This window comes from Aethalodelphis obliquidens, unplaced genomic scaffold (genome assembly GCF_003676395.1).
Source record: "Aethalodelphis obliquidens isolate GAN/ISIS:26980383/991018 unplaced genomic scaffold, ASM367639v1 scaffold51, whole genome shotgun sequence".
In the NCBI taxonomy this organism is placed as follows: domain Eukaryota; kingdom Metazoa; phylum Chordata; class Mammalia; order Artiodactyla; family Delphinidae; genus Aethalodelphis; species Aethalodelphis obliquidens.
In genome coordinates, this window is record NW_020837995.1 from 8,516,511 (window position 1) to 8,535,244 (window position 18,734).

The 18,734-nt window shown below is 36.8% G+C and overlaps 1 protein-coding gene and 1 long non-coding RNA gene across 2 annotated transcripts in view; one reads left to right on the forward strand and one right to left on the reverse strand.

Annotated features, from left to right (window-relative positions):
• The window catches only part of LOC113608041 (uncharacterized), a 542,162-nt gene that overhangs the window by 58,377 nt on the left and 465,051 nt on the right, over positions 1–18,734 (reverse strand). The gene's annotated exons all lie outside the window — the stretch shown is intronic.
• KNL1 (kinetochore scaffold 1) overlaps positions 1–18,734 on the forward strand; it is a 63,554-nt gene that overhangs the window by 41,394 nt on the left and 3,426 nt on the right. Inside the window, 10 exon segments of the mRNA XM_027083905.1 lie at positions 5,129–5,244; positions 7,170–7,260; positions 7,845–7,961; positions 9,027–9,114; positions 12,726–12,803; positions 12,970–13,009; positions 14,352–14,453; positions 14,907–15,007; positions 17,752–17,820; positions 18,491–18,600. Coding sequence (XP_026939706.1) covers positions 5,129–5,244; positions 7,170–7,260; positions 7,845–7,961; positions 9,027–9,114; positions 12,726–12,803; positions 12,970–13,009; positions 14,352–14,453; positions 14,907–15,007; positions 17,752–17,820; positions 18,491–18,600 — 912 coding nt within the window.

Genomic DNA, 18,734 nt, shown 5'->3' on the forward strand with positions numbered 1-18,734 from the left:
TTTCTATAAATGGTGTTGCATCAGTTGGATATCCATAGGAAAAAAAATGAACCTTGATTCAGACTTCACCCTATACATAAAAATCAGTTCTATACAACACCAAAAGTACAAGTGACAAAATTAAAATTTGGAGCTCATCAAAATTTAAAACTTGTGTGCTACAAATAATACCATCAAGAAAGGGAGGGCTTCCCTGGTGGCGCAGTGGTTGAGAGTCCGCCTGCTGATGCAGGGGACATGGGTTCATGCCCCGGTCCAGGAAGATCCCACATGCCGCAGAGTGGCTGGGCCCGTGAGCCATGGCCACTGAGCCGGCGCGTCCAGAGCCTGTGCTCCGCAACGGGAGAGGCCACAAAAGTGAGAGGCCCGCGTACCACAAAAAAAAAAAAAAAAAGGGGAAAAGACAACCCACAGAATAGGAGAAAACATTTGCAAATCATACATCTTATAAGAGGCTTGTGTCCAGAGTATATAAAGAACTCTTGAGACTCAAAAAGACAACCAAATCAAAAAATCGTCTGGGACTTCCCTGGCAGTCCAGTGGTCAGGACTTCACACTTCCAGTGCAGGGGGCATATCCGATCCCTGGCTGGGGAACTAAGATCCCACATGCCCCATGGTGTGGCCAAAAAAAAAGCCAAGAAGCTATGCAAATGGCCAATAAACAAAATTGTGATTAAAGAAATACAAATTAAAATGAGTTACTATCACACCCACTAGGGTGGCTGTAGTCAAAAAGACAAAATAATAAGTATTGGCAAGAATGTGGAGAAATTGGAATTTTCATACATTGCTGATAGGCATGTAAAATGGTGTAGCCACTTTGGAAAACAGTTGGGTATTTCCTCAAAAAGTTAAACATAGAACTATTATATGATCCAGCAATTCCACTTCTAGGTATTTACCTAAGAGAATTGAATACATACATCTAAACAAAAACTTGTACATGAGCATTATTCATAATAGCCAAAAAGTGAACTGATTATGAGTTACTTGAAGCTGGGATGGGGTGGAGGAGAATGGGGAATGACAGCTAATGGGTACAGGGTTTCTTTTAGGGGAATGAAAATGCTGTAAAATTAGCTGGGGCTTGATGTTGTACAACCCTGTGAATATATTTTTAAAATAATTTAATTGTATACTTAAATGGGTGAATTATATGGTGTGCAAATTAAATCTCAATAAAGCTGTTTAGAAAGAAATCAATTATAGGAGGATTGTATATCTAATGTGAAAAGTAAATCAAAGATGGAAACTGGGAAGATACTCATGCATCTTTTGGGTTGCCAACCTCATTATTCTTATCACCATAGTGCCCCTTCCTAGTAGAATCTCCTTGCCTCAGCTGAAGATGTGGAGTAGAAAGGTGCCTAGGTATGCAGCCAGAGTCTTAGGAAAAGCAGAAAGAGTACCAGGGGACCAGAGAAAGCAGAGGGGAAGGGTAGGAACAGAGAGGATGCTGGCAGGGTGGAAGAGGGAGAGGATATGTAGGAAGCTAATCTTTGAGGGTATGAATGCTCCCCTTTCCTCTCAGGCCTTACAGAGGTCAGGAGGGGCAGTGTTAGGGAAATAAATCTGGGAACAAACCCATCAAGATAGTAAGAGAAATCAACTATACTTCAATAAAATAAATTTTTTAAAAAAGATGGTAAGAGAGTTCAAGCTATATCAGGAAAGAAATTTAAAAATCCCAAAGTAGAGGAAGGCCAAAGAAATGGAGTATGTATGGGCTGTGGAAAATGAGGTTCACAGCTATGGGCATCTGTTCCAGGACTTAGATGACTATGAGTCTCCTTTAGGGTAGAACTGGGGAGAGCATTTTTGAGGCAGGTGGGGAGATGTGTGGCAGCCCTCATAGACAGATGTACAGCATCCATATGTGTGTGTGCAGTTATAGGAGCTCAGCTGGCAGCACCGGCAAAAGGTACTATGTAGAAATATCAAATCACTGTATTGTGTAACAAGAACTAATAACATAGTGTTGTAGGTCAGTTATATTTCACAAACAAACAAACAAACTTATTAAAAATGAGATCAAATTTGTGGTTACTAGAGGCAGGCAGTGAGAGGTGGGGAAATAGGATCAAGGCAGCCAAAAGGTACAAACGTCCAATTATAAGATAAATAAGTGCTAGGGATGTAAGGTACAACATGATAAATATAATTAACACTGCTGTATGTTATCTATGAAAGTTGTTAAGAGAGCAAATCCTGAGTTCTCATCACAAGGAAAATTTTTTTCTATTTCTCTAATTTTGTATCTGTATGAGACGATGGATTTTTTTTTGTTTGTTTTTTTGAGATGATGGATGTTTATTAAACTTGTGATAATCATTTCATGATATATGTAAGTCAGATCATTAGCTGTAAACCTTAAACTTATTCAGTGCTATATGTCAATTATATCTCAATAAAACTGAAAGAAAAAAAAAAGGTGCTATGGTAGTACCCCAAGACCTCCTGCATGCCCAAGGAGTGGCTCAGGCCAAAACACTATAACTTACACCCTTTCAGTGCGGTTGAGGAACTACTGCAAGTACCCCTGCCAGGCCTGAAATACCCAAGAGCTGATTGTGCATAAATTGGGCACTTAATCAAAATAAATAAGTCAAGTGAGGAGGGTGACCTGTGCATATAGTCCTGGACTCAAGGTACAGCAAATTACCCATGTATTGCATACAGCATGGGCAGTTGCATCCAGTATGTACCCATAGTGCATGAGCCTAATATCCATTGGCACTTGGCATTCCTGGTGAATCTCTGAGAATGTGGTCCCATGTTTCACTTTGTGGTTATGAAGCTTCAAGAGGAAACCTACTCTTTTTTAAAAAAAAACTTTACTATTATAGGAATTTTCAAACATATACAAAAATAGATAATAGTTTAATGAAATCCCCATGTATCCATCACCAAACTTCAAAAATTATCAACTCTTTATTCTCTACATTTTCCTACCTCCCCACCCCTGTTATTTTGGAGCAAATCCCAGGCATCATCAATTTATCTGTATTTCAGTATGTATCCCTAAAAAGATGGGAACTCTTATTTTTAAAATATCCAAATACCATAAGCATATCTTAAAATGATTAATTATTAAGTCAGTATTTATATTTCCCTGATTGTCTGCATTATTTTCCAATTTGTTAAGTTGCAACCCGGGTGAGGTCCAAACATTATAAACACTTGATATCTCTCTCTCAATTATCTTTTGAAGTATAAGGTCCCCTTCCATAACCCTCCCTTCCCCCCGCTTCTCTTTCTCTCTCTTCCTCTCTCCCCCTCTCTCCCCTAACCCCTCCCTTTTTATGAGGAAGCCAGATTTTTCCATACTCTGTTAAGTATGGATTTTGCCCATTGTGTATACCCAAACTTTCATTTTAACGTGCTCCTCTGCCCTTTGTATTTTCTGTAAATTGGCAGAGGCCTTTTCAGATGAAGGGTTTTTTTTTCAAGTTTACTTTATAGTTGTACTTTCATCAGGAGATAGTATCTGGTGATGATGTGATGATCAACCATTATTTAATGATCAACCATTATTACTAGATTATCTAGATCTAGTAATTCATTAGGAGTTGTAAAGTAGTGATATCCTAATTTTCTTCTTTTTTTTTCATTTATTGTCTAAATACTTCTATAAAAAGAAATATTCCTTTATCAAGTATTTGGCTCCTATATGAAAGACAGTCAGCCATTTTCCCAAGGAGGCCTGATTTCTTTGAGAAGAAGTATAGAGCTTTGATTTTTCTTTATAAATTTAGCCTTAAAAATATTTTTTAAGAAAGAGAGTCAACATCAGTTATAATTGCTTTTAGCACATTTTTACACTTTCTGAGCACATCTGTTAGAAAGCTTGTTACAGATAGAGAAATGAGAGTAAAATCTCATTCGTTATTTCCTTTTAATTTGTCAACTGAAAGGGGAGAATGAGAGGAAACTAACATTTGTTAGATTACTTCAGCAGGCCCTGAGCTTTGGTACCTTTTTTTTTTTTAATATTTATTTATTTTTAGTTTTGGATGTGTTGGGTCTTCGTTGCTGCATGCGGGCTTTCTCTAGTTGCAGCAAGCAGGGGCTACTCTTCGTTGCGGTGCACGGGCTTCTCATTGCGGTGGCTTGTTGCGGAGCACGGGCTCTAGGCGCACAGGCTTCAGTAGTTGTGGCATATGAGCTCAGTAGTTGTGGCTCGAGGGCTCTAGAGCACAGGCACAGTAGTTGTGGCACATGGGCTTAGTTGCTCCGTGGCATGTGGGATCTTCCCGGACCAGGGCTCGAACCCACGTCCCCTGCATTGGAAGGTGGATTCTTAACCACTGGACCACCAGGGAAGTCCCGCTTTGGTACCTTTTTAAAAGAGTTTTACTTTAATCTTAAGAGGTTGGTCAATATTGTGCCCATTTTATAGATGAGGAGACCAAAGCTTAGAGTGGTAAAATGACTTATTCCGTGCCACACTGCCTATAAATAATGTACAGTTGTGGCGTTTTGTTTGGTTTGGTTTTTATATGTAATGAGCCAACTTGGTTTTTCCAATACTGCATTAAGGACATCAGAAAGTCATTGGATTAGAGCTGTAAGACATTTAAAAAATGTCCAAAAGACACTTAAGACATTTTAAAAATAACTAAATTTTTACTGCTTTATTTTATGTATATCAGAAAAGTTTGAGTTCAACCTGGGATACAAGTAAGGAACAGGGTTAGAGAATAAAAATAGAAAAGAATAATCTTGGAAACTGGCATCTTTTTTCTTTCTTTTAAGGGAGAGGTTTTTGGTAAGTTTGAATTTTCAGGTATTGATAGTTTTTAAAACAATGCATAGCCATTTTCCTTTCTCCTCAATTTTATTGAGGTATAATTGACAAATAATGCATAGTCATTTTCAAATCACTTTCAATCCTATGAGTGGAACATCCACAGTTCCTCTAAACATCTGTGAGAAATTGACTTTGAGATTAGAGACTTTATTTCAGATTCCAAGTAGTAGCTTACTAGGTATATGAATTTAACAGAGTTTTCAAATTTTTCTTTGTAGAACTTTTTAAAATAGGCACTCTGAGACTTGAAACAGTTCTTGAACATGGTTTGGTTCTCAAAATACCAGTTTTGAGGGACTGATTTTTTTTTTCCAGTTTACTATAAACACATCACCTACTCCAGAAGACCTGATGTTAAGTCAATATGTTTACCGACCCAAGATACAGATTTATAAAGAAGATTGTGAAGCTCTTCGCCAGAAGATTGAAGAGTATGAAAGTTTTCATTTTTGTGTGTGTTTGTTGGATGGGTAAATAATCTGTGTGGCAAGGTTTTGATTAGAATAACACCGGCATAGGAAAAGTTGATAGCATTAATTGGCAGTGTGATATAGTATATGGGAAAGAGTTTCAGCTTTGTAGTCAGACAGATGGAAGTTCAATCCTGGCTACAACAGTAGCTGTGTAACCTTAGGTAAGTCTTTTAACCTTCATTTCCACATCCATCAATTGAGGATAATAATACCTACTTAGTAGGTAGAAATGAGCCGTAGAAATAGTGTATATAAAAAGGTTGCATGCCATTCTTAGCAAAGAGTAGGTCCTTAATAAGCAATCATTATTAGATTATGATATCATAAATTGCAAAAGAACATCTTTAAAAGAAGATAATACCCTTTAGAGATTTATATATAGTGCCTAAAATCAAGATTGACTTTGGGTTTATAATTCTATCACATTTGCCCTTGATTTGCATTTATAAAAGAACAAAGTTTTACTCAGACTATTGTCAGTGGTTTGGTATAAGTAGATGCTGCAGACTAATTTACAAATTAGGTATATCTAGATTTTCGCAGGTAAATCAAGACTTGCGACTCAAGACAATGTTTATATCATACTTATCTAGAACTGTCAAACTAAATTTGAACCAATCTAACAAATAGAAAAGAAATGAAACAATCTTTTAAGAATCGTGTAGTTTTAAAACTTTTGGTGGTGAGCACACTGTAGTGTACATAGATGTCAAAATATAATTTACACATAAAATTTATATAATGTTATAAACCAGTTATCTCAATAAATAAAAATAATTAAAGGGAATTATGTAGTTTTAAAACTAGAAGTTTAAGATGCTGTTAAATTATAGTACTGCAGATTTGCCTGATTTCTGGCTTGTTCATTCAAGAAATATGTATCGAGTACCTACTATGTGCCAGGCACTGTACTAAGTCCTGGGGTTCATCACTGAACAAGACAAGTTTCTTATCTTAATGTTGTTTAAAAGAGTTGGGTGTCTCAGAATTTGTCTGAGAATGTTTTGTTTTGAATGAAATAGGTAGATCTTGTATACAATGAAAAGTCTGTTTAGATGTGCTCTACTGTTTGATTTTGCACCTATGTGCCTGTATATATTATCTTCTAACTCTGATAAAAATGTATTTCCTCTACTTATTAACAAGAAACTAATATATAACTTTGCTACTTTTATTAATGGTATTCTATAAAGGTGAGATAAGACCAAAGTGAATTGGAAACCTTTACTTAAAATAATAGCTACGGGGCTTCCCTGGTGTCGCAGTGGTTAAGAATCTGCTTGCCAATGCAAAGGACACGGGTTCGAGCCCAGGCCCAGGAAGATCCCACATGCTGCGGAGCAACTAAGCCCGTGCGGCACAACTGTGGAAGCCCACGTGCCACAACTACTGAAGCCTGTGTGCCTAGAGCCCATGCTCTGCAACAAGAGAAGCCATGACAATAAGAAGCCTGCGCACCGCAATGAAGAGTAGCCCCCGCTCACCACAACTAGAGAAAGCCCGCGCACAGCAACGAAGACCCAACACAGCCAAAAATAAATAAATAAATAAATTTATTACAAGAAAAAATAATAGCTACAACTTCACAACAATAATGCATTCACAAGCTTAAGGATTCTCTATAAGCGACATATTTTCATTTTGGAACAAGTTGATGCATTGAGATGAGAATTCTATTTATTTGGGAGGGAAGTTTTTTTGAATCATAACATTCTTGAACTGTTCTCCAAGTGTTGAAATAATCAGGCTGGCCGCTGTTCCTGAGTGAATTCCCCTCTTTATGCAGAAAAGAACTAGGAAAAATTAAGTGTGCCTGTAGATCTGAGCTGATTCATTCTAGCTGACTTCTGAACTCCGTGCTAATTAACTTTTCTATATTTTAGATTAAAGCTTTCTGCACTGAACCAAGATAAACTGTTCACTGATGTAAATAGGAACCTATGGGAAAAAGTGAGACACTACTCTGATGAGGAGGTACTTTTTTCTCATTTTCTGAATGGGAATCAGTATAGACATTTTGAAAAATGTTTATTGTGAAATTAGTAACTGTTACTTGATAATTAGTGATGAGTTCTTTAAAATTTACTTCTCAGATATAATATGTAAACAAGATTTTATTATACATGAATGATTATTAATATATAATCTTTTCAAACCTTAAGTGATCAATTTAATATATGAAATATATTTGAAATTTATTGAGTTCCCTCCTTGTTTGCTTTTCACTTAGACTAAGATGGGGAAGGGATTTACTTTAATTGATTAAATAATAAGCAACTCATTTTATATTTGCCCTAATTAAAGAATTTTATTAACTAAGAGCCAGTCATTTTCTAATTTGTAATATAAGTGAATTAAAAGTAGGAATCAAAATTGAAATCTTTGGTTCTGGACTTAAACTATTAAATGGTATTAAATTTGCAAATGAGAAGCCTTAGGAATCAGAGTCTAGGATGGGCAAAGCTTAGCAGGTACCAGCTGAACCAGCCTTCCCAGACCATTTGCCTTCTCTAACTCATTTGTTTGAGTGCAGTGTAATCTTTGACTTTCCCTTACAGCTGAAGGCCTTTGGAATTTACCTGAACAAAATAAAATCGCGTTTTACCAAGATGACTAAAGTCTTCACTCACCAAGGAAAAGTGTCCCTGTACAGCAAGCTGGTACAGTCGGCTCAGGTAATTTGAGACAGTTAAGAGCTTAGAAAGATCTATTAAAATTACTTTATAATTGGGGCTTCCCTGGTGGTGCAGTGGTTGAGAGTCCGCCTGCCGATGCAGGGGATGCAGGTTCGTGCCCAGGTCCGGGAAGATCCCACATGCCGCGGAGCGGCTGGGCCCGTGAACCATGGCCGCTGAGCCTGCGCGTCTGGAGCCTGTGCTCCGCAAGGGGAGAGGCCACAACAGTGAGAGGCCCGCGTACTGCAAAAAAAAAAAAAAAAATTACTTTATAGTGGTTATGGAATATGAAGCATGTTCCTTAGGAGACATGTGAATGAGAGCTGGGCAAAAACTTAAAATTGTTCATAAGAGGTGGGGTTCAATTTATTGAAAGTAGTAAATCCTGGCATCTTGAGTAATTCTAGAATATATTTACTAATATGTGCCTATGTGTCATCTCAAATTTGTTATTCATTATACATACTGAAATAAAACAATACAGGATTCTGATCTTCCATTGCTAAGGACTGTGCTGTAGTATGATCTTCCTCATAGTCCATACTCAGCTGTGTTTGTGTGTGCATGTGTTTAAAGTAGCATTTCCCAAAATGATCATCCTTTAAGAAAGGTCTTGCATAAAAAAACTTTCCATTGAAAATGTCTGGGAAATGTTACATGCAGTGTCCCCCTTTTGGAGAAATATAATAACTAGCATATTAAAGTCTAAGGTCAGAAATATATATATATATATTTTTTTTTAGTCTAAAAAGAAAAAAATGCTATAATTCTATTTGACCAGTGTTTCCCAAATTTATTTGACCATAGAACATTTTTCATGAACTCTTTTTAAGTAATATATGTTAACATCTTATATTACATGGAAATGCTAAAATAAAGCACAAAATATGAACTTATATTAATCTGTTTTGTATGCTTTAAAAAATTCTTTTAAGACCAGACTTGAAGTTTTGATCTTTAAGATTTGCCTGTTCATGAATTAGACACAGCAGTTTGAACCACTTATAATGTTATAATGTTTTGTTTGGAGTTTTAACTTGACAGTCTATGATATTGTGTGTTTAGAACGAGAGGGAGAAGCTTCAGAAAAGGATAGATGAGATGGACAACATACTTCAGAAGATTGATAACTGTCTCACTGAGGTGGAAATAGGTAAAGTATCCTGAATACTTTTCCAAAAGAAAATTTAATTGTATCTGAATGCTTCCCTACAGTACACATTGCTGGTAGCACTATGCTGAAGCCTTGTATTAGTAGCTTGAGCCATTAAATTAGACCAAATTAAAACTCCTTTACTGTCATTCATAATGCAATCAACAAGAAATGCCCAAGATAATAAGTCTCTTTGGGAAGCTCTTCATAACCTAGACCGTGATGTTGTGTTGTTGTTGTTGTTTTAATAAATGAACTTACCTCTGTTTGAAAATTATCTATCCTTTCAGTTGGATCTCTCATGATCCCGACTTGTTAGTATTATCTTGAAACTACTTTCTCAAAGATCACAAAATTTCCCATCATCATCAGATTTGGTAGCTCTCAGTCCTTAGCCATCTAGATGTCTTTCATCATTTGACACTGCTGATTATTCTTTTCTTCCTGAAATTTTCTTCTCCCTAAACTCTATGATACTGCACTACCCTGACCCTATTCTTTTCTCCTAGCTGTTCCTTTTAGCTCCTCTGTTGTCCCTTCTCTAACCCCTGTGTAACCATTTAGATTTTATCATCTACTCATTTCTATATTCTTTCCCCTAATGCTTTCATCTGCCTTAACAATTATGTTATATGAATAATTCCCAAATTCAGTGAAATTCATCAAGCATTTGTTGAGCACCTGCTACCTGCCAGATACTGTGCTTAGCATCAGAAAAAAGATATACACAGATTTTTGCCTTTAAGTGGGTGAGGGCATCTTTTGCCTCTTTCTCTTGAGTTCAGACTTAATGTTCCCAGCTTCTTGCTGAACCTCTTGGCAAAAGTGTCCTTAATCACCTTAAACATTATGTGAAAAAATGGAATTTATTGTCTTCCTTTTCCAAAATAAAATCTGAAAACTTCTTATCTCTATAAACAAGTTTTCTTTCTCATCTCTTAACGGCATCACCATTCTTATAAATTGTAAAAGGCTCGAAATTTTATTGTCTTGTAGTCTCTCTTATCAAGTCCTGTCATATCTGCTTCTTCAGTATCCCCTGTGTTCTTTCCCATCCACATTAAGGCTGTCATTAATTCTGACGTGCTATTTCCAGTCTTCTAACTAATCTTTCTACACTCTTAATTTTATTCTATTACACTCTTAATTTCATTCTGTCTCTTTCCTGTCCAACCTGCACATTGCTGCCAGATTAATGATTATGAAAGACAGTTTTCATTATGTTACTTCTCTGAAAACTTTTCTGCCTTTCCATTTATTACAAAATAAAATCCAGACTCCTGAGCTTGACATTTAACAATCTCTACAATCATTTTCAGATATTCCTTTCTTATATGATTTTACTATTATTCCCTTACACATCCTAAATTCCAACCAAATTTTGTCATTTCTGTGCAGTCCTGCCACTTTGTCTTTGCCTAATGTATTCTCCCTCTATTTTTACCAAAGGACATGTTCTCTATCTTCCTTGAGCTACCATGGCTACTTTGTTAGTACCTCTTATATTACCTATCATATCTACTTGTAATTATGGTTACTTTTTATAGTTTATTTTCCTAAGTAAATTGGAAGCTCCATAGGGGCAAAGATCAGCTTTTATTTTTCTTCATATCCTTCAAAGTTCTTAGCACTATGCTTTGCACAGAATAAGTGCCTAGTACATGTTTTCTACATTGAATTGATAAGTATATGAATTTCATAATCTTAAACTGTACCACCCCTTTGTTCATTATCTTGCTTTTTTACTTCATGAAAAAAAATAGAAGCCATTAGGGCCAGAACTTCTAAACTTTCTGCTACCAAACAAACCAAACTTTTATATCTCTATATCAATTCTTTCATCCTTCCTTTTCCCTAAGATCAGTGTTTCCACCTAAACTTTGAATTGCAGCCCCTCTTGTCTTCTCAGGAATCTTATAGCACTGATTTTCCCTTATCTATTGTATATTCAACCTCTCTGCCTCCTCCACTGGATATGTTCACCTCTCTCTTATCTTTAAAAATACCAACAACCACACTCTTTCTAGGTACCACTGGATGGCTCCCTATTTCTTTCTTCATTATTCCTTGAGCAAATTACTGAGTACCTGTTATGTGCCTTGTATAGTGCTCGGTGCTAAGAGTACTATGGTGATTAAAAACAAAACTTTATACCCTCGTGGAGCATTTTTCTTTTCATTTATCAATACTTCAATTACTTTCTTTTTTTAAAATATTTATTTATTTATTTGGCTGTGTCGGGTCTTAGTTGCGGCACACATGATCTTCGTTGCAGCATGCAGGGTCTTTCGTTGCAGCGTGTGAGCTTCTCTCTAGTTGTGGCGTGCAAACTTAGTTGTCCCACGGCATGTGGGATCTTAGTTCCCTGACCAGGGATCAAACCCATGTCCTCTGTGTTGGAAGGCAGATTCTTAACCACTGGACCACTGGGGAGGTCCCCCATTACCTTCTTTTAATTCAAACATTTATACACAAAGAAAGGTTTCCATGCTTTAATTTTTAAACATAATATACAGAACCACAATACTATTTCAATTGCAAATCATGGGAGATCACATTCAAATATGCTTGGATTTGACAAGTTGCTATTACAATACTGAGAAAAGATTATAAGAATTAAATAGTTTTATGGTAACTGCTATGGAAGAGTGGTTCCATGGTGCTATAAGTTCCTGAAACAGAAATCTGACCTAGTCAGGTCAGGAGAGGCTTCCCTCTGAGGAAGTGGCATTTAAGTCAAGATCTGAAGAATAAGTAGGAGTTAAAGTGAGAAGGGAGGGGAGAGCCGACTATTCAATATGAATAGCACAGGTAGAAGCCCTTCTATGGGAAAGAATATACCAAGTACAAGGGTCTGAAATAAGGCCAATGTGGCTAGAATAGAAAGAGCAAAAGGGAACACAGTCTGAGATGAAAGTGGAGATGTCACTTTTAGGGGCCAGGCCAAGGAGGGCCTCTTAAGGAGTTTTGAGTTTTTCTAAGAACAGTGAATAGCCATTTGAAGGTTGTTAAGCACTGGCTGCAGTGTAGATACTGGATTTGAATAGATCAAGAGTAATTATAAGAAGTTAAGTGTAGTTATTGGACTGATATGGTTAAGAAAGGACAATAGCTTATATTAAGGGAACCTGGTGGTGGCAAAGGATAAAAGTGGATTCAGAAAATATTTTTGAGGTAAAAATCTAAACTTGGGTTTGGATGTGGGGAGAGAGAAGGCTTTTAAGGATGTGTCCAAGGTTTCAGAAACAAATTAAATTTAAAAATGTAAATTTGCGTCTGTATATGTGTATCTGTTCCTGCTTAGTCCGTGGGGTTTCCTAACAATAACTTTAATATATGCAAATTATATATAAACAGTTTCCATCTCAGAGTGTCCCCTAAGAAGCTGCTATTGGAGATCATTGCCATATGGCTCAAAGTTCACTTGTCTGCCACTAGAAGCAAGTCTTAGTATGAAATTATTATTATAGCTCAGTGCTTTTTTGGCAAGGAAAGGTAGGGAAAGATGAATGTGAAATATTCTTAACACTTCATTTGGGGACCATCTATTCTTTTCATTTCTGGTTGTTTATTTTTGACTGAGTTATTCTAATGCATGTTGTCTACTTTAGAAACTAAGTATTTGGAGGATGAACAGAAAGACAATCCTGTGGAAGAGTGGGATTCTGAAATGAAGTCTGCAGAGAAAGGTAACTGAATTAATTAAGGAGATAAATGGGGGGAAAAAATCCCCTGTTCTGAGTTTATTTATTTATTTAGGTAAGATTAGTGAGATAGACTTTTCAATAAAACAGATGATTTTTGTACCAATATTTTAATGTGTACATTCTGATAGATTTATTTTTCTTTTCAAAGAACTGGAACAGCTGAAAACTGAAGAAGAAAAGCTTCAAAGGTTAGTCTTCTGTTTGAGTGTTAGAAAATACGCTAAACTTCACATGGCTAAGTGACTTCCTACCTCCAGAAACTGACAAGATTGAGGGCATGAGTATTGACTAAGGCTGAGTCAGAGCTTCTACTGTACTTTGAACTTGACCTTGGAGGCCATCTTAGTCAGTAGTATTTTCTAAGCATTTATTGTTTACAGAGCATTAATCCAAGGCAGTAGTTCTCAAGCTTGTAAAATATCAGGATCCTGGGCTTCCCTGGTGGCGCAGTGGTTGAGAGTCCGCCTGCCGATGCAGGGGACACGGGTTTGTGACCCGGTTCGGGAGGATCCCACATGCTGCGGAGCGGCTGGGCCCATGAGCCATGGCCGCTGAGCCTGTGCGTCCGGAGCCTGTGCTCCGCAAGGGGAGAGGCCACAACAGTGAGAGGCCCGCGTACTGCAAAAAAACAAAACAAAACAAAAAAAATATCAGGATCCTATTAAAGAAAATCTAGCATTAAACTGCTTTTATATGGCACTTAAGTATAAATAAATATAAAATGAGGTATGTGTTTCTTTTTTTTTTTTTTTTTTTTTTTTTTTTTTCTTTACAGCCGTCTTTTTTTGTTGTCTCTCCCTTTGCGGAGCACAGGCTCTGGACGCGCAGGCTCAGCGGCCATGGCCCACGGGCCCAGCCGCTCCGTGGTATGTTGGATCCTCCCGGACCGGGGCACGAACCCGTGTCCCCTGCATCGGCAGGCGGACTCTCAACCACTGCGCCACCAGGGAAGCCCGTGTGTGTCTTATACTCTGGATCTTATTTAACTATAAGACTAAAAGAAATCAAATACAAATAATGGCAAAACCAAAAAAATTCCAATTGAAAATGTAAATTTGACAGGTGATAATATCAATATTTGGCTAAAAATAAATTGATGCTAGCAAAATGACTAACAAATTATAAGTTCTATTTAGCTCTAATAAACTAAACAAAACCAAATGCAGGCACTGAAATTATGTCATGTCTCAGTTTTATGTTGGGCATTCTTACGGTCTACATTATGCTTACATTTTTAACATCAAAATGAAAATGTAAATTTTAATAATAATCCTAAAGAACATGTGAACCCCTAAGAATATCTTCATGGATCCCAATTTGAGCGCCATTGATTTAGGCCTTTCCTAATTAGACCCAAACTTCTAGTTTAATGCTTATTAAAAAAAAAACAAAACTAAGAATGCAAAATGGATGTCATACACCTCACTGGGGAGCCATTTAGCACATGACTTTTTGTCATAAACTTTTAATGAAGTCTGAATTCTCTAACAGTGGCCTTATCTTTCTCTAAATACCTGGTTTGATTTGCAGAAATCTCTTAGAGCTGGAGGTACAGAAAAAGCAGACCCTTGCTCAAATAGACTTTGTGCAAAAACAAACAAATAGAACTGAAGAGCTACTGGATCATTTGAGGTAAGGAAAAGTAGGTGACATTAACTTGTGTTTTATCCTGTACCTTCACGGTTGTCTAAATCCACTAGTGCAGTTGACATGTGTTTGTAATGTGTATCACTGTTTTTAACCTATAATACAATGCATTCTCAAAAAAAAGTTAATATACTCAACACTAAGCTGAAAGTATACAAGGTGGGAGAGCTATGGAATTATAATTTTTAAATATTTAATATTTTATATTGCCTAGACTTGGTTTTTCTCTGATATACAACTCAAGATTGAGTCCATTCTTATTTCTTTCAAAAGCATAAGTTTGTATATTCACAATATTGGAATTAAAATAATGATTGTCTCCCAAGACAGTGGAAAACTCCAGCAGCTGCTGATGGTACTATTCAGGTGGTATAAGAAGTTAACTCTCTTCTTTTATCTCAAAAAGTGTTTTTTTTGTCTTGTTTATTCTCTCTTCAGCTTGTCTGAATGGGATGTCATTGAGTGGAGTGATGATCAAGCTATATTCACCTTTCTTTATGACACAGTAGAACTCACCATCACCTTTGGAGAGCCAGTAGGTGAGTAGCAAGAATAAGATAATTCCCCTGCACATAAATGTACGGCTAAACTTACTAAAGATTCATATCTCTATTTTAATACAATAATAACTATTGACATAATAAAAGCACTGCTGAAAATCTTAATTAAAAGAGGCAATCACTTTAATTAGTGATAATAGAATTTTATTTTATTAAATAAAAAATAAAATAAAAATTCAGCTAGTGAAAGTTACCCTTTGTCGAATTACATTAGATAGAAATTTTGCCTATCCAAAATAATGGATCAACATGCTATTCATATCTGTTTACTCTGAGTTCCTTTTTTCCATCTGTCTTTTGTGATAGAGAATTTACTCTAATGGCTGATGATTCTTGACTGGTTGTTTTTTTGTATATAAGTTAACCTAAAAAGCTAATTGGAAATTCTGTGTGTATTGGTAGGTTTATCAAAGTAGGTAGACATCACTATATGGTAACTTGACAGAGTCCTAGCTATTTTGTTAAAATCTCCTGTCAGTATCTTTAGGTCTTTTCTCTTGAAACAGATAGCTTCAGCATGGCCAACCCTGGGTGATCATGGCCAAATTGAAACTTAGGATCTTTATAATCTCCCAGCCTCCAAGCCCAATTCTCCTTAAAAGTTCCTGGGAATTCCCTGGCAGTCCAGTGGTTAGGACTTGGAGCTTTCACTACTATGGCCCCGGGTTTAATCCCAGGTTGAGGAACTAAGATCCCGCAAGCCGCATGGTGCGGCACCCCCCAAAAAAGTTCTTTTTCTGATGAATACCATCAACTTCTGTTCAGGTTCAAAATTAAAACTTAGGAATCACTCTATACCTCTTTCTTTATTTTTATTTATTTATTTTTGGCTGCGTTGGGTCTTCGTTGCTGCACGCAGGCTCTCTCCAGTTGCGGCGAGTGGGGGCTGCTCTTCATTGTGGTGCACGGGCTTCTTATTGCATGCGGTGGCTTCTCTTGTTGCAGAGCATGGGCTCTAGGCACGTGGGCTTCAGTAGTTGTGGCACACAGGCTCAGTAGCTGTGGCTTGCGGGCTCTAGAGTGCAGGCTCAGTAGTTGTGGCGCATGGGCTTAGTTGCTCTGCAGCGTGTGGGATCTTCCCGGACCAGGGCTCGAACCCTTGTCCCCTGCATTGGCAGGAGGATTCTTAACCACTGCACCACCAGGGAAGTCCCTATACCTCTTTCTTCCTCACCAGGCATATCTAAATCATGAATAAGACTTATTGATTTTAATTTAATATTCATCTACTTTTTTGTGTCTCCCTATCAATAGTCATCTCTAATCTAAATGATTACAATAACACTATAGCTGGTCTTTCTGGATCTTTTCCTTTTCCTCTCCAATTCTTTCTCCTTCCTGTAGCAATAGTGATTGTTTAAAAGTTTATCATGCACCCCCTATTCTTAGACTAATGATCAAAATACTAATATAGCCTGTAAGGCCCTGCATGAATTGAATTTTTCCTCCTTTTCCTGCCTCATTTTACACTGTTCTCTGCACATCGGCCACAATGGATTTCTTTCATTTCCTTAAAAGGTCATGGTCTTTCATGCTCAGTCATATTTCATCCTACCTCAGGACATTCATACTGATGTTTCTTATGCCTAGAAGCTCTTTCCCCTGTCTTAGTCCTTCTGGGCTGCCATTTTAAAAATACCATAAACTGAGTAGCTTATAAACAAATACTGGAGGCTGGAAGTTCAGTTCTGGAGGCTGGAAGTCCAAGATAAGGATGCCAGCAGAGTCAGGCAAGGGCCCTTTTCCGGGTTGCAGACTTTTCATTGTATCCTCACATGACTGAAGGCCTAGTTAGCTCTCCAGGGTCTCTGTCGTGAGAGCACTAATCCCATTCCTGAGGGCTCCACCCTCGTGATCTAAGCAACTCCCAAAGGTCCCATCTCCTAATACTATCACACTGGATATTAGGATTTCAGCCTATGAATTTCAGACCATAGCACCTCCTCTTCACTAAATAAATGTCTACTAATAGTCTTTAAGAGCTCAGCTAAATTATCACTTTCTCAGGAAAGTTTTCCCTGACTCTCCTTTACTCATTCCCTCCACTACTTGCCCTCCTGGTATGTGTTCTCATTGCTTCCTGCAGTTTTCTTAATTGAGCTTATTATAGTTTGTAGTTCTTGGTATGTTTATTAGTACAATTATCTGTGTGTCCCCCTGAGTTATAAGCTTCTTTAGAGCATAGATTGATCATGTCTGTTTGTCTCACTGTCATATCCACGGTGCCTAATACATAGAAAATAATCAACAAAGTGAAAAGAATCAGAATTTGAGATACAGGAGATAACTGGTGTCTGGAAGAGCAATCAGCTCTCCTGACTACCTAAAATTCATTACTATAATGCTGAAAGCATACATGATTTTCACTGTATTAGTACAAAGATAGTAGGTCTGGGGAGGTCATAGTCATTTTCTTTATATGGTTCCTGAAAATAATATTATCTTCACACAGAAGTTAGGGATGAAAGGAGGAGGCCCTGATAAATTACAAAAATGTTCCACACCTTAAATGTCATTTAAAGGCCTGCCCAGTTAATATAGTTCAGCATTCTCAGGGGAAACTTTGCATACACAGAGAATAATATGATTCAAGGATAAACCTTCAGCTGCCTATGAAAAAAACCTTGCTACCCAGAAAGAGGAGGATTCTAAAGTACTGAGTTATATGTGGCTTTGAATCAGATAATAAAAAGAAATACTATCCTTCTGTTGGTTTTTCCTAGTTGGTCTCCGTTTCCTGGACAAGGCTTGTAGGAAGATTGTTGACCTGAATTTTCAATCTCTGTTAGATGGTAAGTTCAAAACATTTAAACCAACAAGACTTTGTTGGAAATTTACAAGTGTATATTGCTCCTTGAGAACTCTTTTACATACTAAATTAAATATAAACAACAACAATAATAATAATTTGTTCTTAGAAATGTGTATTAGACCTAAAACTGCTTGGGTATTGTTCCAAATATTGGGTGGGTTTTAAAAGAAATTTTTTTAAAAAGTTATTACTAGATCTTGAACAATGGTTAATAATAGCTATTTCCATAATTTACAAATTACCATTGTGAGTACTTACTCTGTATCAGGCATGTGTACTACTTACATCAACACTACTCCCCATTTTACAGTTAGGGAACTATAGCTCAAAAGAAGTAAGTATTGTGTTTAGGATCACTCAGCTAGTAAGGAAAGCCAGAATTTAAACTCAGGGTTATGTTACATTTAAGCCTATACTTTTAACTAAGTTCTATTCTATATGTGATAAAGGCTTGAGTTTATATCAGAATGTCTTATGTTCACTATATATGTTGATTTATGTGTTTGAAAATAAAATGGAGACGATACTTAGACACCTAGTAGTTTGAAGGTATTTTTAGTTAATATTTCTAGCCTGTATTTATATATATATATAAAATATATGAATAATAAGTAATACTCTGCTTTTGATTTTTTTTTCCCCTTCCTCAGAGGATAAAGCTCCTCCTTCCTCCCTTTTAGTTCATAACCTTATTTTCCAGTACATTGAGCAAAGGCAATCCTGGAAGAAGAAATGTACAACACAGCATCAGGTACCCAAGGTAAATTCCCATTGAAGTATTTAAAGGAAAATTATGTTAACTGTCCCAAACAGCAGAACTGAAATTTTATATATGTAATAGTGTATCCTGAAATGATAAATATATTAAATTGTTTAACTTTGGGGGGTTCTTTA